Source organism: Protopterus annectens, chromosome 6.part1 (assembly GCF_019279795.1).
Source record: "Protopterus annectens isolate FY-2018-M chromosome 6.part1, PAN1.0, whole genome shotgun sequence".
Classification (NCBI taxonomy): Eukaryota; Metazoa; Chordata; order Ceratodontiformes; family Protopteridae; genus Protopterus; species Protopterus annectens.
Genome location: NC_056738.1, coordinates 33102119 through 33122384, shown reverse-complemented (window position 1 = coordinate 33122384; position 20266 = coordinate 33102119). Strand labels below are relative to the sequence as shown.

Genomic DNA, 20266 nt, shown 5'->3' with positions numbered 1-20266 from the left:
GGTTCCAGACACCCGTAAATTTCTTTACATGACCCAGAAACCATCTCTCAGGGTCCCAAAGGGGTCAAGGCTGCTTCTGCCAAAAACCATTTGCCCTCAGACAGAGATTCTAGGGCTTTGGACAGATGGGGGGAAAAAGTTTACACTTCTGCTTCCTTGGCTGTAAGGGCTTTAAATTGTCAGTTTCATATGCTCAAATATCAGCAATACTTAATGTCTTTGTTAAAACAACAAATGTTGACAAATTCTGAATGTACTGAGAACAAAGATTTGCAGGATTTATTGCATGCAGTTGAACAAGTGGGAAAGCTTACTTTGCAATGTGGCTATGGTTCACTGGAGGCCTCGTGCAGGGCCGCTGTAACAGGTTCTGTTATTAGAAGGCATGCTTGGTTAAAGGAACAAAATCTGCCTGATCATGTTAAAGCAAAATTATTGGATGCTCCATTACAGCATGATACTTTGTTTGGTGTTAAGGCAGAGGAGGTGTTAAAGAAAATGGAGGATAAGGCAAAATCTATGCAGACAGTAAAGGATTTCTTACAGGTACAGCCACCCAGATTTAGCAGAAACTGGCCCTCTAAGAATTGGTCCTTTCCAGTGACAGACAGACCACAAAGAGGTAGATTCAGACACCCTAGAGGCAGGTAACAGCCCCAGGGCTCATACAGGCCCAAACAGTGGGGGGTACTTCTACCTTCAAAAGCGGAGAAGACAAATCACAGCCTTATAGAAAACAGACCCAATGACTTCCCTCTGCCAGTGTCAAGCACTTATTTTTTGGCAGCACCCTTAGGGGGAAAGCTAGCACTTTTTCCACAAAACTGGCACAAGATCACCCAGGACAAATGGGTCTTAAATATAGTCTCTCAGGGCTACAGGTTCCACTTTCGCACCCTTCCAAAGGCAAAAGGTATGCCAGACCTGCCACACAATCAATGGCAAGAGGCACAAAAACAAGTTTCATCTCTCATGGACATGGGGGTTATTCAGCCAGTGCCACAACAAGAGCAGGGACAAGGATTTTACTCAAGACTTTTATTAGTACCAAGAAAGGACAAAACCTGGAGACCAATTCTGAACCTGTCTATTCTAAATACTTTTCTGGACGTCCAAAAATTCAAAATGTTGACTCTACAGCACCTTCTGCCCATGCTGGGCAAGAAGACTTTGCTTGTAACTTTGGACCTCAAAGAGGCATACCTGCATGTGCCAGTCAGACAATCTTGCAGAAGATACCTCAGATTGACAGCTGGTTCAATGCACTACCAATTATCTGCACTGCCCTTTGGCTTATGTACTGCGCCCAGGGTCTTCACAAAATGCCTGGCACTAGTGATTTCATTTTGCAGACAAAAAGAGGAATTCAAATATACCCCTACTTGGACGACTGCCTTATTCAAGCAAAGGACAAAGATATTCTACTACAGCATCTGGCATTTGTAAAAAGATTACTAATTTGCCTATGGTACACAGTAAACGAAAAGAAATCAAAACAAGTGCCCTCTCAATATACAATATTCCTGGGTGTGAGCTTAAATACAACTGCCCAGATGGCTTATCTCACGCCAGACAAACAAAGGCATCTGACTTCTTACTTCAGAGACATGGCAACAAAGACCCAGTCATCTGCAAGAAAAATTCTGCAGGCTCTGGGCTACATGGCATCCTGCATTATACTAATTCCATATGCAAGACTGCATATGAGGAAGCTACAATGGTATCTAAAAAGTGTTTGGACTCAACATTGCCATAGCCTGGAAACACTAATTACTCTTATTCCCTGCCTGCAACAGGAATTTCTATGGTGGGCACAGGCCTGTCACCACAACAAGGGGCAGCTATTCACCTTACCCACTGCCAGGCCGACACTAACAACAGATGCTTCAGATTGTGCCGGGGGGGCGCACATGGCAGGAAAATGTATTCAGGGCACATGGCCCACAAACCAAATGCATCTTCATATCAATCAAAAAGAGATGCTAGCTGTACAAAATGCCCTGACAGCCTTCAAGGACCTACTTCATCCAGGACAACTACTGATAAAGACAGAATACTACAGTCATGTGGTACATAAACAAGCAAGGGGGCACACATACCTACCCCCTCTGCAGGCAAGCCATGACTTTGTGGAACACAGCATTGACTTACCAAGTACATCTGCAAGCACAATTCTTGCCAGGAAAGACAAATACTTTGTCAGACAAACTAAGCAGAAACCTCATGGACCCTCACTAGTGGAAACTAGATCCACAAGTCTTCAGCATGATAACAAGGAAATGGGGATGCCCAGACATATATCTATTTGCCTCCCCTCACAACTGTCAGTACAGAGATTCTGCTCTCGGACTTATCACAAGCAAGCATGGAAAGTGGACACCCTTTCATTCAGCTGGAAAGCCCTTACAGTATATGCCTTCCCTCCTCTGCCTCTCCTCTCCAAGGTACTCCTAAAGGTCAGACTAGAGAAGCCAAAAATGATACTGATTGCCCCAGACTGGCCACGCCAGCAATGGTACCCAATCCTAAAGAGCTTGTCTCGAGGCCTAGCCTGGACATTGCCTCTAATACCTCATTTGCTGACCCAACAGAACAATCAGATCTTGCACAGCCAACTCAGAACCCTAAATCTGGCTGCATGGCGGATAATGTAATCCTTCAGAAGGCACCTCTCTCTAAAGCAGTTATGGATGTTATTTTGGAGGCCAGGAGGCCCAGCACCAGGAAAATCTTATGCAGAAAAATGGAAGAGATTCTGTGCTTGGAACCCAAGCGCAGGGAATTGACTCGCTTGAACCTAATATTCCTCATATTTTGCAATACCTAACTGAGATGCTGGACAAAGGCCTATCCTTCTCATCAATTAAGATCCATGCCTCTGCCTTTTCAGCTCATTACAATACGGACCACCTATTTTTTCTCATCCACTGCTAAGACAGTTTCTCAGAGGGGCCAAAAACATAAGACCTCCAAGGAGAGCTCCAATGCCTACATGGGACCTCAACTTTGTCTTGGAAAAACTCACATTGCCTCCTTTTGAACCGGCCAACACAGCACAGATAAAATACTTGTCATGGAAAACCGCTCTTCTCTTAGCAATAACTTCAGCAAGAAGATTCTCAGAGTTACTGGCACTAATGGCTGTGGAACCTTTTATTATTTTCCATCAGGACAGGGTTTCTCTAAGGACAAACCCGACATTTATGCCTAAGGTAGTGTCCAGTGTGGCTCTTAACCAAACCATACATTTTGCCTACCTTTTATCCAAACCCACAGAATAAGGGGGAGAGACTTCTGCATACTTTGGACATACACAGACAGCTACGCTTTTACTTGGACAAGATTAAAGCCTTCAGAAAGACTGAGCAACTCTTAGTGGCATATGTGGCAGGTTCCCAAGGAAAAGCCATTTCAAAGCAGACCATTTCAAAATGCATAGGCCACTGCATTCGTTTCTGCTATTCACAGCATGGCAAATCAGTGCCTAAGGGCATTAGGCCACATACTACCAGAGCAGCAGCCACTTCAGCAGCCTTCCTCAGAGGAGTACCAACCAAGGATATATTGGAGGCTGCAACATGGACTTCAGTGCACACTTTTACAAAGCACTACCATTTACCTCTCTACTCTAAATCCAGAGCAGGCTTTGCCACTGCAGTTCTGCAGTGCCTCATAGCCACTCCAAACTCTATTTAGGCCCAGCCACCCAACCTCAGCTTTGGGATTCAACCCAAGTGTAATGACTGCAACAGTGAAACACGATGAACATAGTACAGTTGTGTACCTACCATAAATGTAGATGTTAGAGTGTATTCACTGTTGCAGTCCAGGTTACCCTCCCACCATCCCCCTTTTTCTTTGCTGGAACTTATCTGTACCTCTCTGTTCTATGCAACCTATGTGGTGTATTTGCTTGTAGATGAAGGTTATGGGCATGCTTTTTTATGTTCATAATTTTTACAGCCTACCCTTTTGGGGGCACCTGACATCTGTGGCAAGAAAAACTGAAGAAAATGGCGTCTGCTGCATCTTTTGTACCCCTGGCGCACTGACGTCAGGGAAGAGGCGACAGCAACCGACACCGGACCAGGACTTTGGAATTCAGGCCGACTGCGGGTAGCCTGCCAGCAGGATAACAAAAGTGTAATGACTGCAACGGTGAATACACTCATAATACACTCGAACATCTACATTTATGGTAGGTACACAACTGTACTTTGTTAGGAAATGGAAGTTAGTCTACTGTAAACCAACTGTGTTTGAAATATTTAATAATATAATAGAGGTAAAAGGACCGGAAGAGGGATTTTTAGAAAAGGAAAGAGCAAATTGCATAAAAATAAATGGAAATTGTGGGAACAGTACATTTAGAATAATGAGGAGTGAGGTTTAAGGGAATGCAGGAATTCTGCAATGCATGTAATGTTGGACTGAATACTAAGAAAGCAAAAATAATGTGATGTATAGTGTATGTAAATTGAAAATATTAATATGTTTTTTTTCTATTAATATAGGTTTCCCTGCGTCTTAGTTGACAGTAAAGTTGTAAAAAAAAAAAAAAAAATTGAATCACCTATTTGTTTGGAATACTGCAATAGTGATTTCAGTCAGGACATAATTCATTTGTGTAAGAATTTGCTTCCCGCCTACCTTCCCCTTTTTTCTCTTAGTCTTCCTTTTTACCCTGCTGACCAGTCTGGCAGCCCCTAGGACTGAGTCTTGTGACCCCCTCCCCTTTTCAGCCTACTCTTTAGATAGCACTGAAGTTTGTCTCGTGAAAGTCGCTATTTTCAGGCAATCACATTTTTTCACAGAATTTGATGTATGTGCCCACATTTAGCGAGCTATAACTTGTCTTTCTTAGGGAGTTGTGCTCCTTAGGATAACCCGCATTTCCTCACAAAGTTTGAACTGTTGTTGAACCAGCACATTCATGTCTCTGTTTACTGTGCTAATCAGAGACCAGGTAAGAGAGGCCCCTTCTCAACCTGGGTATGCACTGATGTCACAGGTTTTACATGATTTTAGGTATATGAATTTAAGATGACTAACAGCCAGTTGTCTCTTAGCTCTGAGGAGGGAATGAGTCACACTTGCCAAGCAGCCCCTTCCAAGTAGCTAGCCCAACTGCATTATGTAACCAGTAAGTGTATCTTGCTATCAAGTAGCACATCAGCTTTGAAAACTGCTTTAGTTGAAGGCCACTGTAGGTGTCTGTTCACTAATGTCTTCCCTGAATGCTACACTGTTTGCAAGCATTATTGCCTCACCCATGACTCTTTTATCGCGTTCCTGCAGGAGCTTGTGAGGAAAAAATGCCAACTTGCCGGTGTGGTAGAGAAGACATATTTGTCATTTATCCACTTTAGAATGTCCTCTCATAGATCAGTTGAAATCACTTAGAATACATCATTGTTTTATTTTGCAAACTTCATTTTTATTCTAGAATATGAGTGTGACGACAGAATGTCAAGATCACATAGGTGCTTCCCTGAAATACTTCATATTTCAGCCTTGACTAGCACTGTGTGGGTGTGATTTGCTGTCAGGTTTTCTCGAACTTGTTATGCTAGTAGTATTTTGCTTTTATAATATCCATTACTCATTTAACTGTACATACCCACTAAGTTTAAGTGACCTATTTCTGGAGCGCAGTAAGATTACAGGCTGGTTAGGTGACTTGTTTTAAGTTATACAGCCCAGAGTGGAAATGAAAGGAGTCAGACCAATGTTGTTTTGCCACCTTGGTAGTAAATTGAAAGCTGCCATTTCCTGAGTGAAGTTGTAGTGCGCTTGCGAGTATTTATTCATTTTGCAATTTTGGCACCCTTTGTATTTAAACATCTGTATCACTGACATTGGACAAGAACAAGACTAAATGCATAGCTGTAGATAATTACGTACAACATTGCATTCACTGTTTTATACTTCATTTTTTCAGGTTTAATTGATGTCCATGTCCATCTACGAGAGCCTGGTGACACACACAAAGAGGACTTTTCATCTGGCACAGCGGCTGCTTTGGCAGGTGGTGTGACCATGGTGTGTGCCATGCCAAACACTAAACCAGCTCTTGTGGATCAGAACACTTTCACTTTGGCAATGAAGGCAAGTCTTTTGTTGTGCATGTTGTTCTTTGCTATGCTGCACTTATGCATCTTGTTTATGTTTTTTTTTCTGATTCATATTTGTAGCTGGCTGAAGCAGGTGCTCGCTGTGATTTTGCTGTCTTTGTTGGGGCCTCCTCGGATAATGCTAGCGCTCTACCTGAATTCGCCTCTATGACTGCTGGGTTGAAAATGTACTTGAATGACACATTTTCTTCTTTGAAAATGGAGAATGTTTCTCTGTGGATGGAGGTAGGTGCATGTGTATAGTGCTACTGATTTTTTTTTTCTTTTGTGTTGTAACTGGCTTAAGTAGGAGTTTAGGGTCACAGTGCCAGTTTAATAAAACATGATACTGAAACGTATGCTTTTTGCTAGTGCCTCAGATACCGAATAGTACTTAACATTTGTCAGGCTAAAAAATAAGGAAAACTAAAAGGAAGGGTCTTGACAGTACACTGTCAACTACCCTACTATTTAATATGCTATAGAACTATCCTTATCTGTACGGACATAAAATGAAATGTTCACTCATTTTGTTAGCAAGCACAGTCATAGACTTTTATTTTGTTAAAAAAAAAAAAATTTAACTGTCTCAAAATGGAAATTAAAGATTGTGGACACGTCCATAGAATATAAGCAGTAAAGATATTCATGGAAGCTTAAGTTATTTATGTGGGACAAGTTTTCTTAGACACCTCCTAAGAAAATAAGCAAATAAGCTTTTAAGTGTTTAAGGGGATGGAAAGCACTCGTGTGGCATGGGATTTTTTTTCTGTGTGGATAAGGGCTGGCAGTGCTTGACCTTGGTAGTTGACTCTCATGATGTAGTCCTTTAGTTATCTTCTGCGACGTCAGGAACATGCATCCAGATGGACGGAAGCGGTGATTTTTGGAAATGGCAGATTGAAGTTGTGGGCCTTGTATGACCCACAAAACTCTAGCAAATAGGTAAATTGAGATTGTTAATCAAAATACATTGAAGAGGAACTTAAAAGGCTGTAGGTTGTTTTGATGATATTTTCATCAAAAACGCAGTGACTGCCTAACAGTGTGGCACCAGAATGGAGAATAAGAACTGCAATCCCTTATTTGCAGGAAACAAACTTGGGTGGAGCAAAAGGGAAGTTTGATTAAGAGACAATAATAGAAGTCTGTACATGGGGCCCTCAAGCCAAATTATAGCTTAGTTAAAGAGAGGTGAGGGAGACCCTCAAAACTAAAAAGTGGAAATGTAGGATTACCCAGAACTGCAGGATGTCAGAGTATTGCTAGTCAAATTTTAGAGTTGGAAGAAATCTCAAAAAAAAGTGTGTAGAGTGGCTTTATTGGTTGTTTATAGAGGGATCAAGCAACCCCCCCCCCCCCAAGTCATGATTAAAAAAGTAGGAGTACATGTAGCTATTAGGTTAAAACAGTGGAAACCTCAGAGAGGGATACAATGAAACTTTTTGATTTAATATAAAATGAATTGCCTTTGGAAGTTAAGTACTGAAAATTATAGTTATTCAAAAAATCCTTTGGTTTGTAGTATTGTTAAAATAAGAATATGACTTGTGATTCGTGAATATTTTAATAAAAAAATATGACAAATCAATAGAGCAAATGTTTAAAAAAAAAACAAATTTGCAGCCTTATTGGACTTTTGGAAGGATTTTCAGTGTCATGCTTGCTTAGTGCCAAAATGAAGGACATCTCAACTAGGATAAAATGAATTAAAGCTAATTAAGACGGTTCTCGTTCACATCAGAATGAACAGTTTAAGAATGTCCTTCCTCTTGGATATTTAGCAGAATTTGGTGGGGCTACTGAACATCTAAAAAAGCATGGGAGGGCACATCTACTTAGCAAATTCCTCTTGTATGAATATCAAGATAAATCTTTCATTGGTTAAGGATGTACACATAGATTTGATGCCCGTCATCTGGAGTAGGATAGATGCACAATCTAACAATGTGTGCTTTTTATCCAGTGGACCTTGAGTCTCTCCCTTAGAATTAAAAGTACCAAAATTAAATTTTCTATCTGTCCCTGTAGTTTCTTTTTTTGTATATTTTTCGAAAGTGTGTGTATGTATTTTATATATATGTTTACAGTGTATGTGTGTGTGTGCGTATATCTATATATATATATATATATATATATCTGTACACATACACACACGTAAAATATACATGCACACTCAGATACATTTGTGTGCATTCATGTATATAAAATACATTTATGTATGTGTGTGTAATGCACATTATATACATACACACACACACACACACACACACACACACACACACATAATGAAAAGTCGGAGGTGAATGTGGCCTGGTTCCATGCCAAAAGCCTCAGTAATAAGTAATTTTGAAGCTTTTATCTGCTTGGAGGAGGATTTTTTTTTGGTAACACTAAAACTGGCGTAAAGATAAAAAATGTCTTGATTTTTGTCAGAGCAGTCATCCTTTTGGTTTTGCATATTCAGTGGTTCAAACCTCTTGAAACTGACCTAATCTTAAAGTTGATTTTAACCTGCCTGTAATGTGGATATTTAAAGTTGACATGTTTGGGTCTTCTCTCACTGATAATCTCTCTTGTAAGTCTACTTCACATGTTGGCCACATGTATATGGAATGCCCTTGTTTTCATTCTGTCTGTGTGCAAGAGAAGATGGTTTTCATGCTGTGTCTGTATGGTGGTTCTTGAGTGCTTTAAGTAAGCTTCCCATTAGAGTTTATTTTAAGTTTATTACAAAATATCTAATAATTTACCATAACTCAGTTTTTGAATTCAATTAAACTTGAGTACACTGAATAACTTTCAGATTTTTGGTCATATTTGAGCACATACAAGATGATGCACTGTAGTCAGTGTAGCATATGTAGAAACTATGACATATATTTTAACTAATGTCAGTTGCCCAGTAGGTAGCAGGGTTGATTTTGGTGCTGGAAAATCAGAGAGCTATGAGATGTTCTTAGTGTTTCACTGTTGCAGTCATCACACTTTGGTGGCCCTCAGTCGGCCCAAATACCAGGAACTTAATATTTCTGCGTCAGATGCTGTAGCTCCACTTCTGGCAGCAGGTTGTCAAGGGTATAAAAACAGGCAGCTCGACGCCATTATATCAGTCTTTCTTGCCGAGGACCCCGAAGCAAAAGCAGTTCACATGAGTGCCTGTCGACCACTGCCTCAGTTTTCGTTTACGAATTTAATCATCCTGGTCTTCTAAATCTAAGTACTCCATTGGGGATCCTTTTTTTTTTTGCTCTAACCCATGTCAGAAAAGGTAAAAAATTGTCTTGCATGTGGAAAGCAAATGCCACACTAAGATTTTCATTCTTACTGCTTCACCTGTTTAGGCCCAGACCATGACATACCTCACTGTCAGTTTTGTGCCTTGTTCAACCTCCAAAACCATTCATCGTCAGGCCCTTTTTTGTCGCTAAATATTTTCGTTCTAGATCTCCATATTCCAAAATGGCTTTGGTAAGCCATCCGACTACCGATATTCTGAAAAACAAACGTAAGGATAAAAACAGAGAGACCGCACAGGTCCAAAGTTGCCGAAGATGCTTCCGTTAAGCTAGTCGCCAGTTCGCCGGTACTCAGTGAGGCGCTTTCACAGCCCTTGATGCCCGCTTCAATGGATTTGCAAGCCTCTACCGATACCCATTCGGAGTCTGGTATGCCCAAAGACTCTTCTTTGACTATGGAACCTGCAGATGTCTCTTCCTTGGATGGGTCCGGTGCTGCTGAGCAGGCACCGGCTTCTGAGGAAGTTCTTTGCACTACCGATGTTCGATACAAACCGACTTTTTTCTTGTCTTCAGTTCTGTCTAAAACTACACAGTTTCTAAGGCCAAGAGTATGTGCTACGCCTAGAAAACCAATGACCAAAGCGCATGCATCTGCTCCCTTACCACAACATCAAATGCTTAAAATGGCAGAAGACCTTATGCTAATTAGGGGAAGTCAGCCTTCCCCTGCTAAGAGAAACAGACCAGTCCCCAGCAGCTTCAACAGACCAAGAGTCTGATGACTCTGAAGTATCTGATTATGAAGACATGCCCTTATCTGCTTATGAGGATTCAGATGCAGTGGAATCCATGCCTTCTGTCTCTCCTCCAGAGGACTTTTCTTTTGGTGAAACTTTACATACTTTAAGAGAGCATTTCCATTGGTAATGCCAAGACTATCCTCAGTCCAAAAAGAGAGAGACTGAGAATTTTTAGATTTGCCACAACATAGGCCTTTAGCAGTACAATCCTGGAAGTTGTTGATGTCTTTATGGAATCCAGTCTTACTCCTGATACTTTACCCCCTGCTGCTAGGAAACCAGACAGGTACCACAGAGTACCTAACTCTCTCAAATTCCTTTTCAGAAATCCTACTGCTGACCCAGAGGTAATTTCCCAGGGGCCTAAAGGTATCAAAGCAACTGCAGCTAATAATCCCACCCCTTCGGACAGAGATTCCAGAGCCTTAGACAGATGGGGTAAGAAAGTATATACCTCTGCAACCCTCACCATTAGGGCTTTGAATTGTCAGTTTCGCATGTTGAAGTACCAACAACATATTATAGAACTTAAGCAGAAAATAGCAACCTTTACAGACTGTGCAGAAAATAAAGAATTGCAAGAGCTTGTGCATTCTGCAAGCCAAGTCAGCAAGCATACATTGCAGTCTGGCTTTGACGCCTTAGAAGCATCTTGCAGGGCAGCAGTCACTGGTTCTGTACTGAGAAGGCATGCTTGGCTTAAGGAGCAGACCTTGCCAGACCATGTCAAATCAGTTGTTAGACACTGCTTTAAACAAAGACAATCTGTTTGGCACCAAAGCAGAAGAGGTGCTTAAACAGTTGGAAGAAAAACTAAATCTATGCAGACAGTCAAAGAATTCTTACAAATACATCCTCCTAGATTCAGTAGGCATTGCCCTCTAAACACTGGTTCTTTCCATCTCCCTCCAGGGCATCTCAAACTAGAAACAAAAAAGAAACTGCTGCGGGTAAAACCAAGGTGCAAAAAAATAAGTAAAAATATAAACACAATGCACCAAGGTATCACACAATAACGTTTAATGAAAACAAAAAGTAAAAGACAGAGGTGAGTGCTTTCGCAACAATAGTTGCTTTATCAGGCAAAGATCAAGTGAATAGCACTGCTTAAATAGGTAAAAAGCCAATTATCTCATGAATTAATGATGTCATACACCAAAAGTTTACAACATGAGCATAGTAATGGTATGAATAAGATATAAAATGCTGAATAAATACTGCATAAAATACATTTGCATATGCATAAAATGTAATATAATAAAAGTAACCATAAAAATAAAAATGAACAATAAAAACTGTCAATGTTTAAGGCGTCTAGCTTTCAAGAATGGAATCAAAGAGGTGGTACCATTGAGGCCTGGATATCTTTCTGCATTAAGTTTCAGTATCAATTTCTGTTCATGGCTCTCTGTAACATTTTCTATATCTTCACCTTTCAGATTATCTCATCTCAAATTAGACCCAGGGGAAACGGGCCCCAAAGACTACAGTCTCAGGGTATGCAGAGGTCTAAGCAATGGAGTGCCTCCACCTCCAAAGCAGGGAGTGCTAAGCCCCACCCCCTTACGGAAAAAATTCAGGGTATGCAGAGGTCTAAGCAATGGAGTGCCTCCACCTCCAAAGCAGGGAGTGCTAAGCCCCACCCCCTTACGGAAAAAATTCACAATGACTTCTCTACTCCACTCCCCACCTCTGCTCAGCTGCTTGTGCCCCAGGAGGAAAACTTGCTCCTCATGCAAAAAACTGGATGTCCATCACCAAAGACAGATGGGTCATCAACATTGTATCCCAGGGGTACAAATTTTACTTCCACTCTCTGCCAACCCCAAAAGGGTTCCCAGACCTTCCTCCAAACCAGTGGGCAGAGGCACACAACTAAGTTCTATCCCTGCTCTCTATCAGGGCAATTCATCCAGTTCTGCTGGAACAGATAGGCCAAGGATTCTATTGCAGACTTTTCCTGGTACCCAGAAAAGAGGGCTGTTGGCGCCCAATCCTAGATCTTTCAATTCTCAACACCTTTCTGGTGGTACCAAAATTCAAAATGCTCACCTTGCAGCAGCTTCTACATATGCTAGCCAAAGATACCTGGTTAGTCACCATAGACTTAAAAGAAGCCTACCTGCACATCCCTATAAGGGATTAATGAAGGAAATATCTACGTTTCAGGGCCAGGTCTGTGCATTATCAATTCTCTGCACTTCCCTTAGGCTTATCCACTGCTCCCAAAGTATTCACAAAATGCCTGGCTCCAGCCATTGCTTACTGCAGGCAGAGAAATATCCAAATTTACCCGTACTTGGACGACTGCCTGATTCAAGCAGACAGTCAGGAGTTGCTGTTGCAGCACATGACATTTGTAAAGAACCTTCTCACATCTTTGGGGTACACCATCAATGAAAAGAAATCAAAACTAGTCCCCAGTCAAAAGATTGTATTCCTGCAAGCTTGGACACAGCATCCCAGAGGGCATTCCTCAATTCAGAAAAACAAGCCTGACTATTTTACTCAAATGGCCACCAGAACCCAGCTGTCTGCAAGGAAAATCCTGCATGCCCTAGGGTTCATGGCATCATGCATCCTACTAATTCCGTATGCCAGACTGCAAATGAGGAAACTTCAATGGTACTTCGTCTTTGGTGCCAACATTCTCAGGACCTGGAAACAGTCATTCCTGTCATACCCTGTCTAAGGACAGATTTTCTGTGGTGGGCAGAAGCATGCAACCTCAACAAGGGACTGCACTTTACTCAACCCACACCGCCCAGACCCTAACCACAGATGCATCAGACACTGCCTGGGGAGCACACATGGATGGCAAATGCATTCAGGGCCACTAGAGTCCAAGTCGAATTCATCTGCACATCAACCAAAAAGAGATGCTAGCTGTGCAGCATGCTCTGACAGCTTTCAGATCCCTACTCTCTCCAGGACACCTGCTAGTAAAAACAGAACACCACAGTTATGTGGTACATCAACAAGCAGGTGGGAACCCACTCTTACCCACTATACAGGTTAGTCATGGCCCTGTAGAACACTGCCTTGGACATGCAAGTACATCTGCAAGCTCAGTTCTTGCCAGGGAAACAAAACTCACTGGCAGACGACTTAAGCAGAAATCTCCTGGACCTGCACAAGTGGCATTTAGAGCCTAGCACCTTCAACCTTCTGATTCAGAAGTGGGGGACCCCAGAGGTGGATCTCTTTGCCTCCCCCTGCAACTACCAGCTCAGCAAATTTTGCACCAGGAATCCTCAAGGCAGGGCCTGGAAAGTGGATGCCCTATATTTTCAGTGGGTAAATCTCTGTCTGTGCCTTCCCCCTCTGCCTCTTCTCCCAAGAGTATTACTCAAGATAAGGCAGGACAGACCAAGGACAATTCTGATTGCCTCGGACTGGCCACGATTGCACTGGTACCCACTCCTGCACAGCCTGTTACCGATGTTACCTACTTCAGAACCCAACTCTGCTCTCTCAGCAGGAGGGACAGATTTTGCATCTGTGTCTACAAACCCTAAATCTTGCAGCCTGGCTTATTCCTTGAATTCTCCCCCAGCAACCCTAAGCAAATAGATGCTTGGCATCATTCTTGAACCCAGTACAAGAAAATCCTATGCTGATAAGTGGAAAAGGTACTGCTCCTGGATTCAGTCTAAAGGAGAGGACACAACTCTGCCCTCCCTGCCTCTAAACCTAGATTACTTAGCAGATCTACTCCATAAGGGCCTATCCTCTTCCATTAAGATACATGCCTCAGCCATTTCGGCTCGTTACAACACTGAGCCACCTCTCTTCTCACACCCTTTTATCAAACAGTTCCTGAGAGGGGCAAGCAACTTAAGGCCGCCACGGAGAACACCCGCCCCTGCTTGGGACCTTAACTTTGTACTGGAAAAGTTCACGCCCCCCCCCCCCCTTTAAACCTGCAGCGTCAGCAGAGTTAAAGTTCCTCTCTTGGAAAACAGCATTGCTTCTAGCCATCACTTCAGCTAGAAGAGTGTCTGAGCTACAAGCACTTATGGCTGTGAAACCCTTCATTATTTTCCATGCTAACAGGGTTTCCCTCAGGACTAACCCTTCCTTTATGCCTAAAGTGGTTTCCAGTGTGGTTCTCAACCAAATCCATCCATTTGCCAGCCTTCTTCCCTAATCCTCAAAATAAAGGGGAAAGGATCCTGCACTCCTTGGATGTGTACAGACAGCTCAGATTTTACCTTGATAGGACTAAGCCCTTCAGAAAATATGACCAGTTACTAGTCAGCTTTGCAACAGGGGCAGAGAGGGCAGGGCCATTTCAAAACAAACAATTTCCAAATGGATAGCACACTGCATTTCTGCTACAAGCACCATGGGAAACCAATCCCTGAGGGGGTCAGAACACATTCCACTAGGACAACATCTACCTCAACAGCATTTCTCAGGGGATTCCCTACCAGGGACATCCTGGAAGTTGCTACCTGGAGTTCTGTACACACCTTCACCAAGCATTACCACCTGCCTATCTTTTCCAAATCCAGGGCAGGTTTTGCAACAGCAGTCCTGCAAGGAATACTAGCCAGCCCCAACTCTTCTTGACTGCCTCCACCCTTCTTCAGCTTTGGGAATCTACCCAGATGTGATGACTGCAGCAGTGAAACACAAAGAACATAGTACAGTTTTGTACACTTACCATAAATGTAGATGTTAGAGTGTATTCACTGTTGCAGTCCTGGTTTCCCTCCCTCCAGCCCCCTGTTTTTTTCTCTCTCTCCCTCTCTGGCTTTTACTCACCCCTTTCAGGGGTATTGGTATTTACTTTTTACTGGTGGTGTTTTCCCCCACCATAACTTAGCTTCCTGTTTGGGGGGCACCTGACATTTGGGGCAAGAAAAACTGATGTAATGGCGTCGGCTGCCTGTCTTTATAGACCTGACATCAGTTCTGGAGTGACAGCATCTGACGCAGAAATACCAAGTCTCTGGTATTCGGGCCGACTGAGGGCTACCTGCAGGCAGATAACCCAAGTGTAATGACTGCATCAGTGAATGCACTCTAACATCTACATTTATGGTAGGTGTACACAACTGTACTTTTTATATCTTCATGTGAAAGAGGACGATGTCACAGAATAGTCTTTAGCTGGAAGTTGTTTAATGATTTTCCTTGAATCCTTCTCTTTCTCTTATTATTATGCTTGGTTCCCCTGAAAGAGAACAGTGGATGAATAGAAGTGGTATGTTCTGCTTCTTAAACAAATAAACTGATATATTTATGAATGCAGCAAAACTGAGTATGCACATCTGTCTTCTGGTTGGATCTGGAAAAGAGGGAGGCATTCCTGTCCAGCCATGGCAATAAGCTTGAAGTTTGGCAGTAAAGACAGTATCACCTGTGCAGTGTTCTGTTTCTTTATTTCCGTCTGTCTGTCTTTTGCTTCTGAAGCAAGTGGCTGCATGCGTCATTTTGTCATTCTGTACTTTGAAGATGGGAAGCATAGTTGGGTGTCCATTCTGGGGATCTCTGTCTGAAATTCCTGGACAAATTATCTTCATATCTGGAGAAGACCTATTCATTTAACTGTCACTGTCATTGATATAACTGCTTTCGGCAAGGACATTGTTGTTGGATGTACGCTGACATTGTGCTACAGTGAATGGCAAATATATTGAGTTGTACAAGTAGTCTTTGAGCCTTTGTTAAGCTTCAGAAATTCCTCACTGTAGTTGATGGACGTTTACCACTACTGTAACATAATATCCCTGGAGAAACCATCTATGTCCTTACAAGCTTTGGTGCAAAATAGGATGTATTGGAGGAGTCGCATAAAAGATGTAACAAAATGTCTGCACATGTTGTGGTTGGTGTCAGAGAGAGGGTTGAGTGCCCAAAACTGTAGAGACTCAAACCAGTTGTCTCACCCAGTCCTTTTGTCTCCTGAAGCCATTTAGAATAAGCTTCACCATTTTCTGTTTGTGTGGTTATCTGATCACTCAGTGCCACAGGAACCTCATGCTAATAATACTAAGACATTCTGGCTCTGGGTTCTAGCTTTCAGATTGTGAAGTACAATCTATAAGTGGACGTCAGTTGGTCATCCAGAGTGGTGATTAGAAGACACTTAGGTGTGGTCAGAGTGCCCATTTCCCTGTCCTCTCCATTCTGACAACTGCACTACAGTGGAGTATTGGAAAAGGGCTCATAATATCCAGATATCTGAGGCCCGGATGCTTGTGGTTATGATATCAGTCTCACAGATGTCTGAAGAGGTTTTCAGTAGTTTTAACTAAAATATTTGCAGAAGATTACTTTGCATTCCTTCAGACATCTGCCTAAGCTCTGATTACAGACTTGGAAACTTTTTTTGAAGCTGAGAGAGGAGGAGGAAAAAAGCCATCCGAATGGCCTCCGATTCAGAAGGATGAGCATAGTGTCATATATTTGAATTGTGCACTTAGCCCCTTGACTTTGACACTGATGAATAAGCTTAATTCTCAGTATTGCCACCTAAGGATGTTGCTTTTTGGTGATGTGCTTAACCTGATGCAAGGGTATTTTTATGTGAGAATTCCGGGAGATTGCTGCCTTTAATAGTCATAATAGACTTTTGGAACAAGAGCTTTCTGAGTATACCCACTATCCCTTTTGCTTCATTAAAGACAGACTCTTCCCATTTACCCAAAAGATTTACTGAATGTTGGAACAGCAGCATGATTTCTGAAAACCTGGTTGCATGCACTAGGATAGGTGGAACAACATCTAGGGTTATGCAGTGACTTAGCACACTATCAAATGACAGAGAAGAGTTGTAGTTCATTTAGGCAAGGCGGTGTGCACTTCTACCATCTGCAGGAATAAAGACCATTTATCAAACTCGTGGGAATTATCACAGGGCATTTCAGAAGAGTCGCTGATGGACAGAACTGGCAAGCTGGTTTAAGCTGCAGGAAAACATATTTGCTCCAGGGTTTGCTGCTCAGAATTGGCTCAGAAGTTGTACTTTGTTCTGCATGCAGCCTTTCCTTAATGTCCAGAAATGGTTCATGATGCTTCCATAGGCAAGAAGTAGTGTTTAGGGTCTCCTTCCAGGGAGCTAAATAAAGCTGGAGGAGAAAGGAAAAACTGTGCTGCTCTTTAAATGCAAAGAGTTAGCCGTCTAAAATCTGAACCTTTTTATACGAAGCAAACAAAACTTGACAGCTTTGAAAACCATAAGAAGTTTAAGAAAAAGCGGAAGTCTTAGAGAGGGAGAGGGTCTGTCCTTCCAGCCACAGGGACACTACTGGTCAAAATGTTCAAGACAGTAGAAGCTGTTACTCTTCTCTGTGCCGTAAGCTTCTTACTCATTTGAAAGGGAAATTATATCCAAGCTTCTAGGGGTCTTAGAGTCTGGGAGATGTCAAGCAGATTCCCTGACAGCCATCTATTTTGGGTCTATATTATAACAGTGAATGCTGTATAATCGACCCTAAAATTTCGAAACTGCAAAATGTCGAACACAAGGAACAGCGATACCCCCCCCCCCCCCAGTGAAAAAACATCGCTGCTCCATTAAAAAAAAAAATAAAATAGAGGGCTTCCCTCCCCCCACACACCCCCCTACTTAAATATACCAACTCTGAGATTGCACCATAGTGGAAGAAATGGCAAAGTCCCGAAAATGGCCCAGTGTTTTTTCCCCCCTGGGAAAAAAAAAATCGCTGTTCATGTGTTTGGGATTTCGCCATTGCGGACAAAAAGGTTTGGTTAAACAGCATTCGCTGATTTAATAGGAAACCTCTATTTTCACTAGAGCAAGGATGCCCTACTTCTGACAAGTATTTTTTTCAGAATGAGCAGGGTTCACATTGATGCAAGAAGAGAGACCCCAGTTTCCTTGTACTTGTCAGTCTCTCTTGCACGTCTCAGTGCTGTTGACAAGGTCTGTCCTTCTCTCCTGTTCAACTTTCAGCTGCCTTTGTCTACATCTTGGTGTACAAGAACCTCCTTTCCTCCAGGTCATCTGTCATACAGTTCATTAATTTTATTCGTGAGCTCTGCCCACCCACATGTCCATTGTCCCGAGTAAGGGACGTACACTTCTTCATAGAAAAGCTGCTCCACCTTTGTTTACATCTGCCAGTTGTACTTCATAAACATTCTATACGCATTACAAGCTGGATGTTCAGTCTAGAAGCAGTGACACAGCCTGCCTTGCAGCAGCCTTATGAGGCATTTAAGCGGTGCACCCAACATCATTCTCCTGCTGCTTGGTTTTCTGTTATTTGTCTGCATCCTGCAGCAGACATCAGTAATGAATGTAGTACAGTTGTGGGAAACTCACCATCTCTCTGAACAGAATTATTTTGGCAAAAGGGGCTCCTGTCATTCTTCTACAAAACCTACAAAACTCATGGTTACTTGCATGGATTGCAGACTCATGGCTTACAGACCTCAAGCAGCCTTTAAACCAGCATAATTCTGGGAGGGGGGCTGCTGCACTATCATTTTGTTTTGGAGACTATGGCTGTCAGGTTAGTGTACATGAATACAGCCCTTATGGTCATTTGTGCTTGAGACCCCTAGATTTAAAATTTAAGTTGTATATTTGGCTTCAGGTCACCATTCCTCCATGGTTGGAGGAGGTTGACTGGACTTAGATTTGGCTTAATCTGTAAAATGATTTGAGATGTATGCTTTTCTTTTGCTTTGGACATTTTTGTTGTAGGTACCCTTGGGATCATTCAGGATTTAAGAAATTGTGAAATATTTGTTACTGTACTTTTCATCTTAGATGGCAGATTAAACTAGCACCAAAAAGAAGACAAAGGTTGAAGGTCTAAACTTGCTTTAACTGCTTGGCTTCTGGTTATTGTGCGAGAAGTAACACTATACCACAGGGTCATCTAACTGCTTTAATCTGTTTTAAGATGCATGTCCATCTGCAAATTAATATCGTTCATCTTATGTTTGTTGTATGGCAATGACCCTTGTAGTTTAACGTCTTTAGTTGTGAAAAGTACCTTCAGATAACTGTAGTCACCCCCCACCACCCTCTCTCTGGCATCACCCTACTTGGGAATTGCAATTGTAACTGAAAGACATGCTTCTTCATGTCTGGTGGAGACATTTTTATGAATGTTTTGTTTTTCTAGCCTCACTGTACCCCCCCCCCCCCCCAAAGAAAATCAGGCAGGAAATGCTTCTTGCAAGAAAGAATATTTTGTTTAAATATTTTAGCGAGATAGTTTCTTTTGATTGCTTAGTTGTATTTACTTGTGTTTATGATTTACTTTTAGCATTTTGAGAAGTGGCCCAAGCATTTGCCCATAGTTGCTCATGCTGAAAAACAGACTGTTGCAGCAATTCTTATGGTGGCTCAGCTGTACCAGAGGCCTATCCACATTTGCCACGTTGCTCGTAAGGAAGAAGTAAGAATGATTCCTTTTATCACTTTTGATTTTTTTTAATTTTCAGAATGTAGTAGTATATGTTGACGGGCAGTCCATGTTTGTAGCTTCTGAATTTGTTTTTATGGATGTTCTTGCTGTGCTTTTTCCTTTGTAGAAAGGGTACATTCCTGTGTATAGTGTGGTGTAGAATAAAAATTTGTGAATCTTCCCAGCCAATATTCGTCCCCTTTGAAGGCCTGGGATTGGGATTGTCCTTCCTTCCACTCCAGTTTGGCTATTCTGTGAAGCTGCCTTATTCAGGAGTGCATATTAGGAGAGCATGCCTGTTTTATACCACCCTGCATCGGTCTCTGTCTAGAAATGTGTCCTCAAAATACGCTTGGGGTGTTTTGCAGTAAGCAGTTAAGCCAGCAAGGTTTTTATAGCCAGATCAGAAGCAAAAGCCACACCAGCATTGTCTTTGTTGCTTGAGTAGAGAGCGCAACACAGACTGTCAGAGGTGTCAGTTTTTTCCCCTATCTGGACATGGAAAGGTACAGCGTTTGGAAAGTTCTTGGCCTGCTTGCTTCTCCAAAAACATAATGATTTGAGAATACCCTGGCCTTTTTAAATTTAGTTCATAAAGCGGTCGTAATGGAGGGCATACATAGTTGCACCTCTCTTGAAGGGAAGTCCATCTTGGTTATCCTTATGGACCACACACACCATCCTTGATTAGCCTGGGTTTGAGCCTGCACCTGTCC

General features: G+C 42.2%; 1 protein-coding gene across 1 annotated transcript in view; it reads left to right on the top strand.

Moving 5' to 3' along the window:
* CAD (carbamoyl-phosphate synthetase 2, aspartate transcarbamylase, and dihydroorotase) overlaps positions 1-20266 on the top strand; it is a gene marked incomplete in the record, with an annotated part of 2299829 nt that overhangs the window by 1458682 nt on the left and 820881 nt on the right. Inside the window, 3 exon segments of the mRNA XM_044075466.1 lie at positions 5942-6108; positions 6195-6359; positions 19410-19541. Coding sequence (XP_043931401.1) covers positions 5942-6108; positions 6195-6359; positions 19410-19541 — 464 coding nt within the window.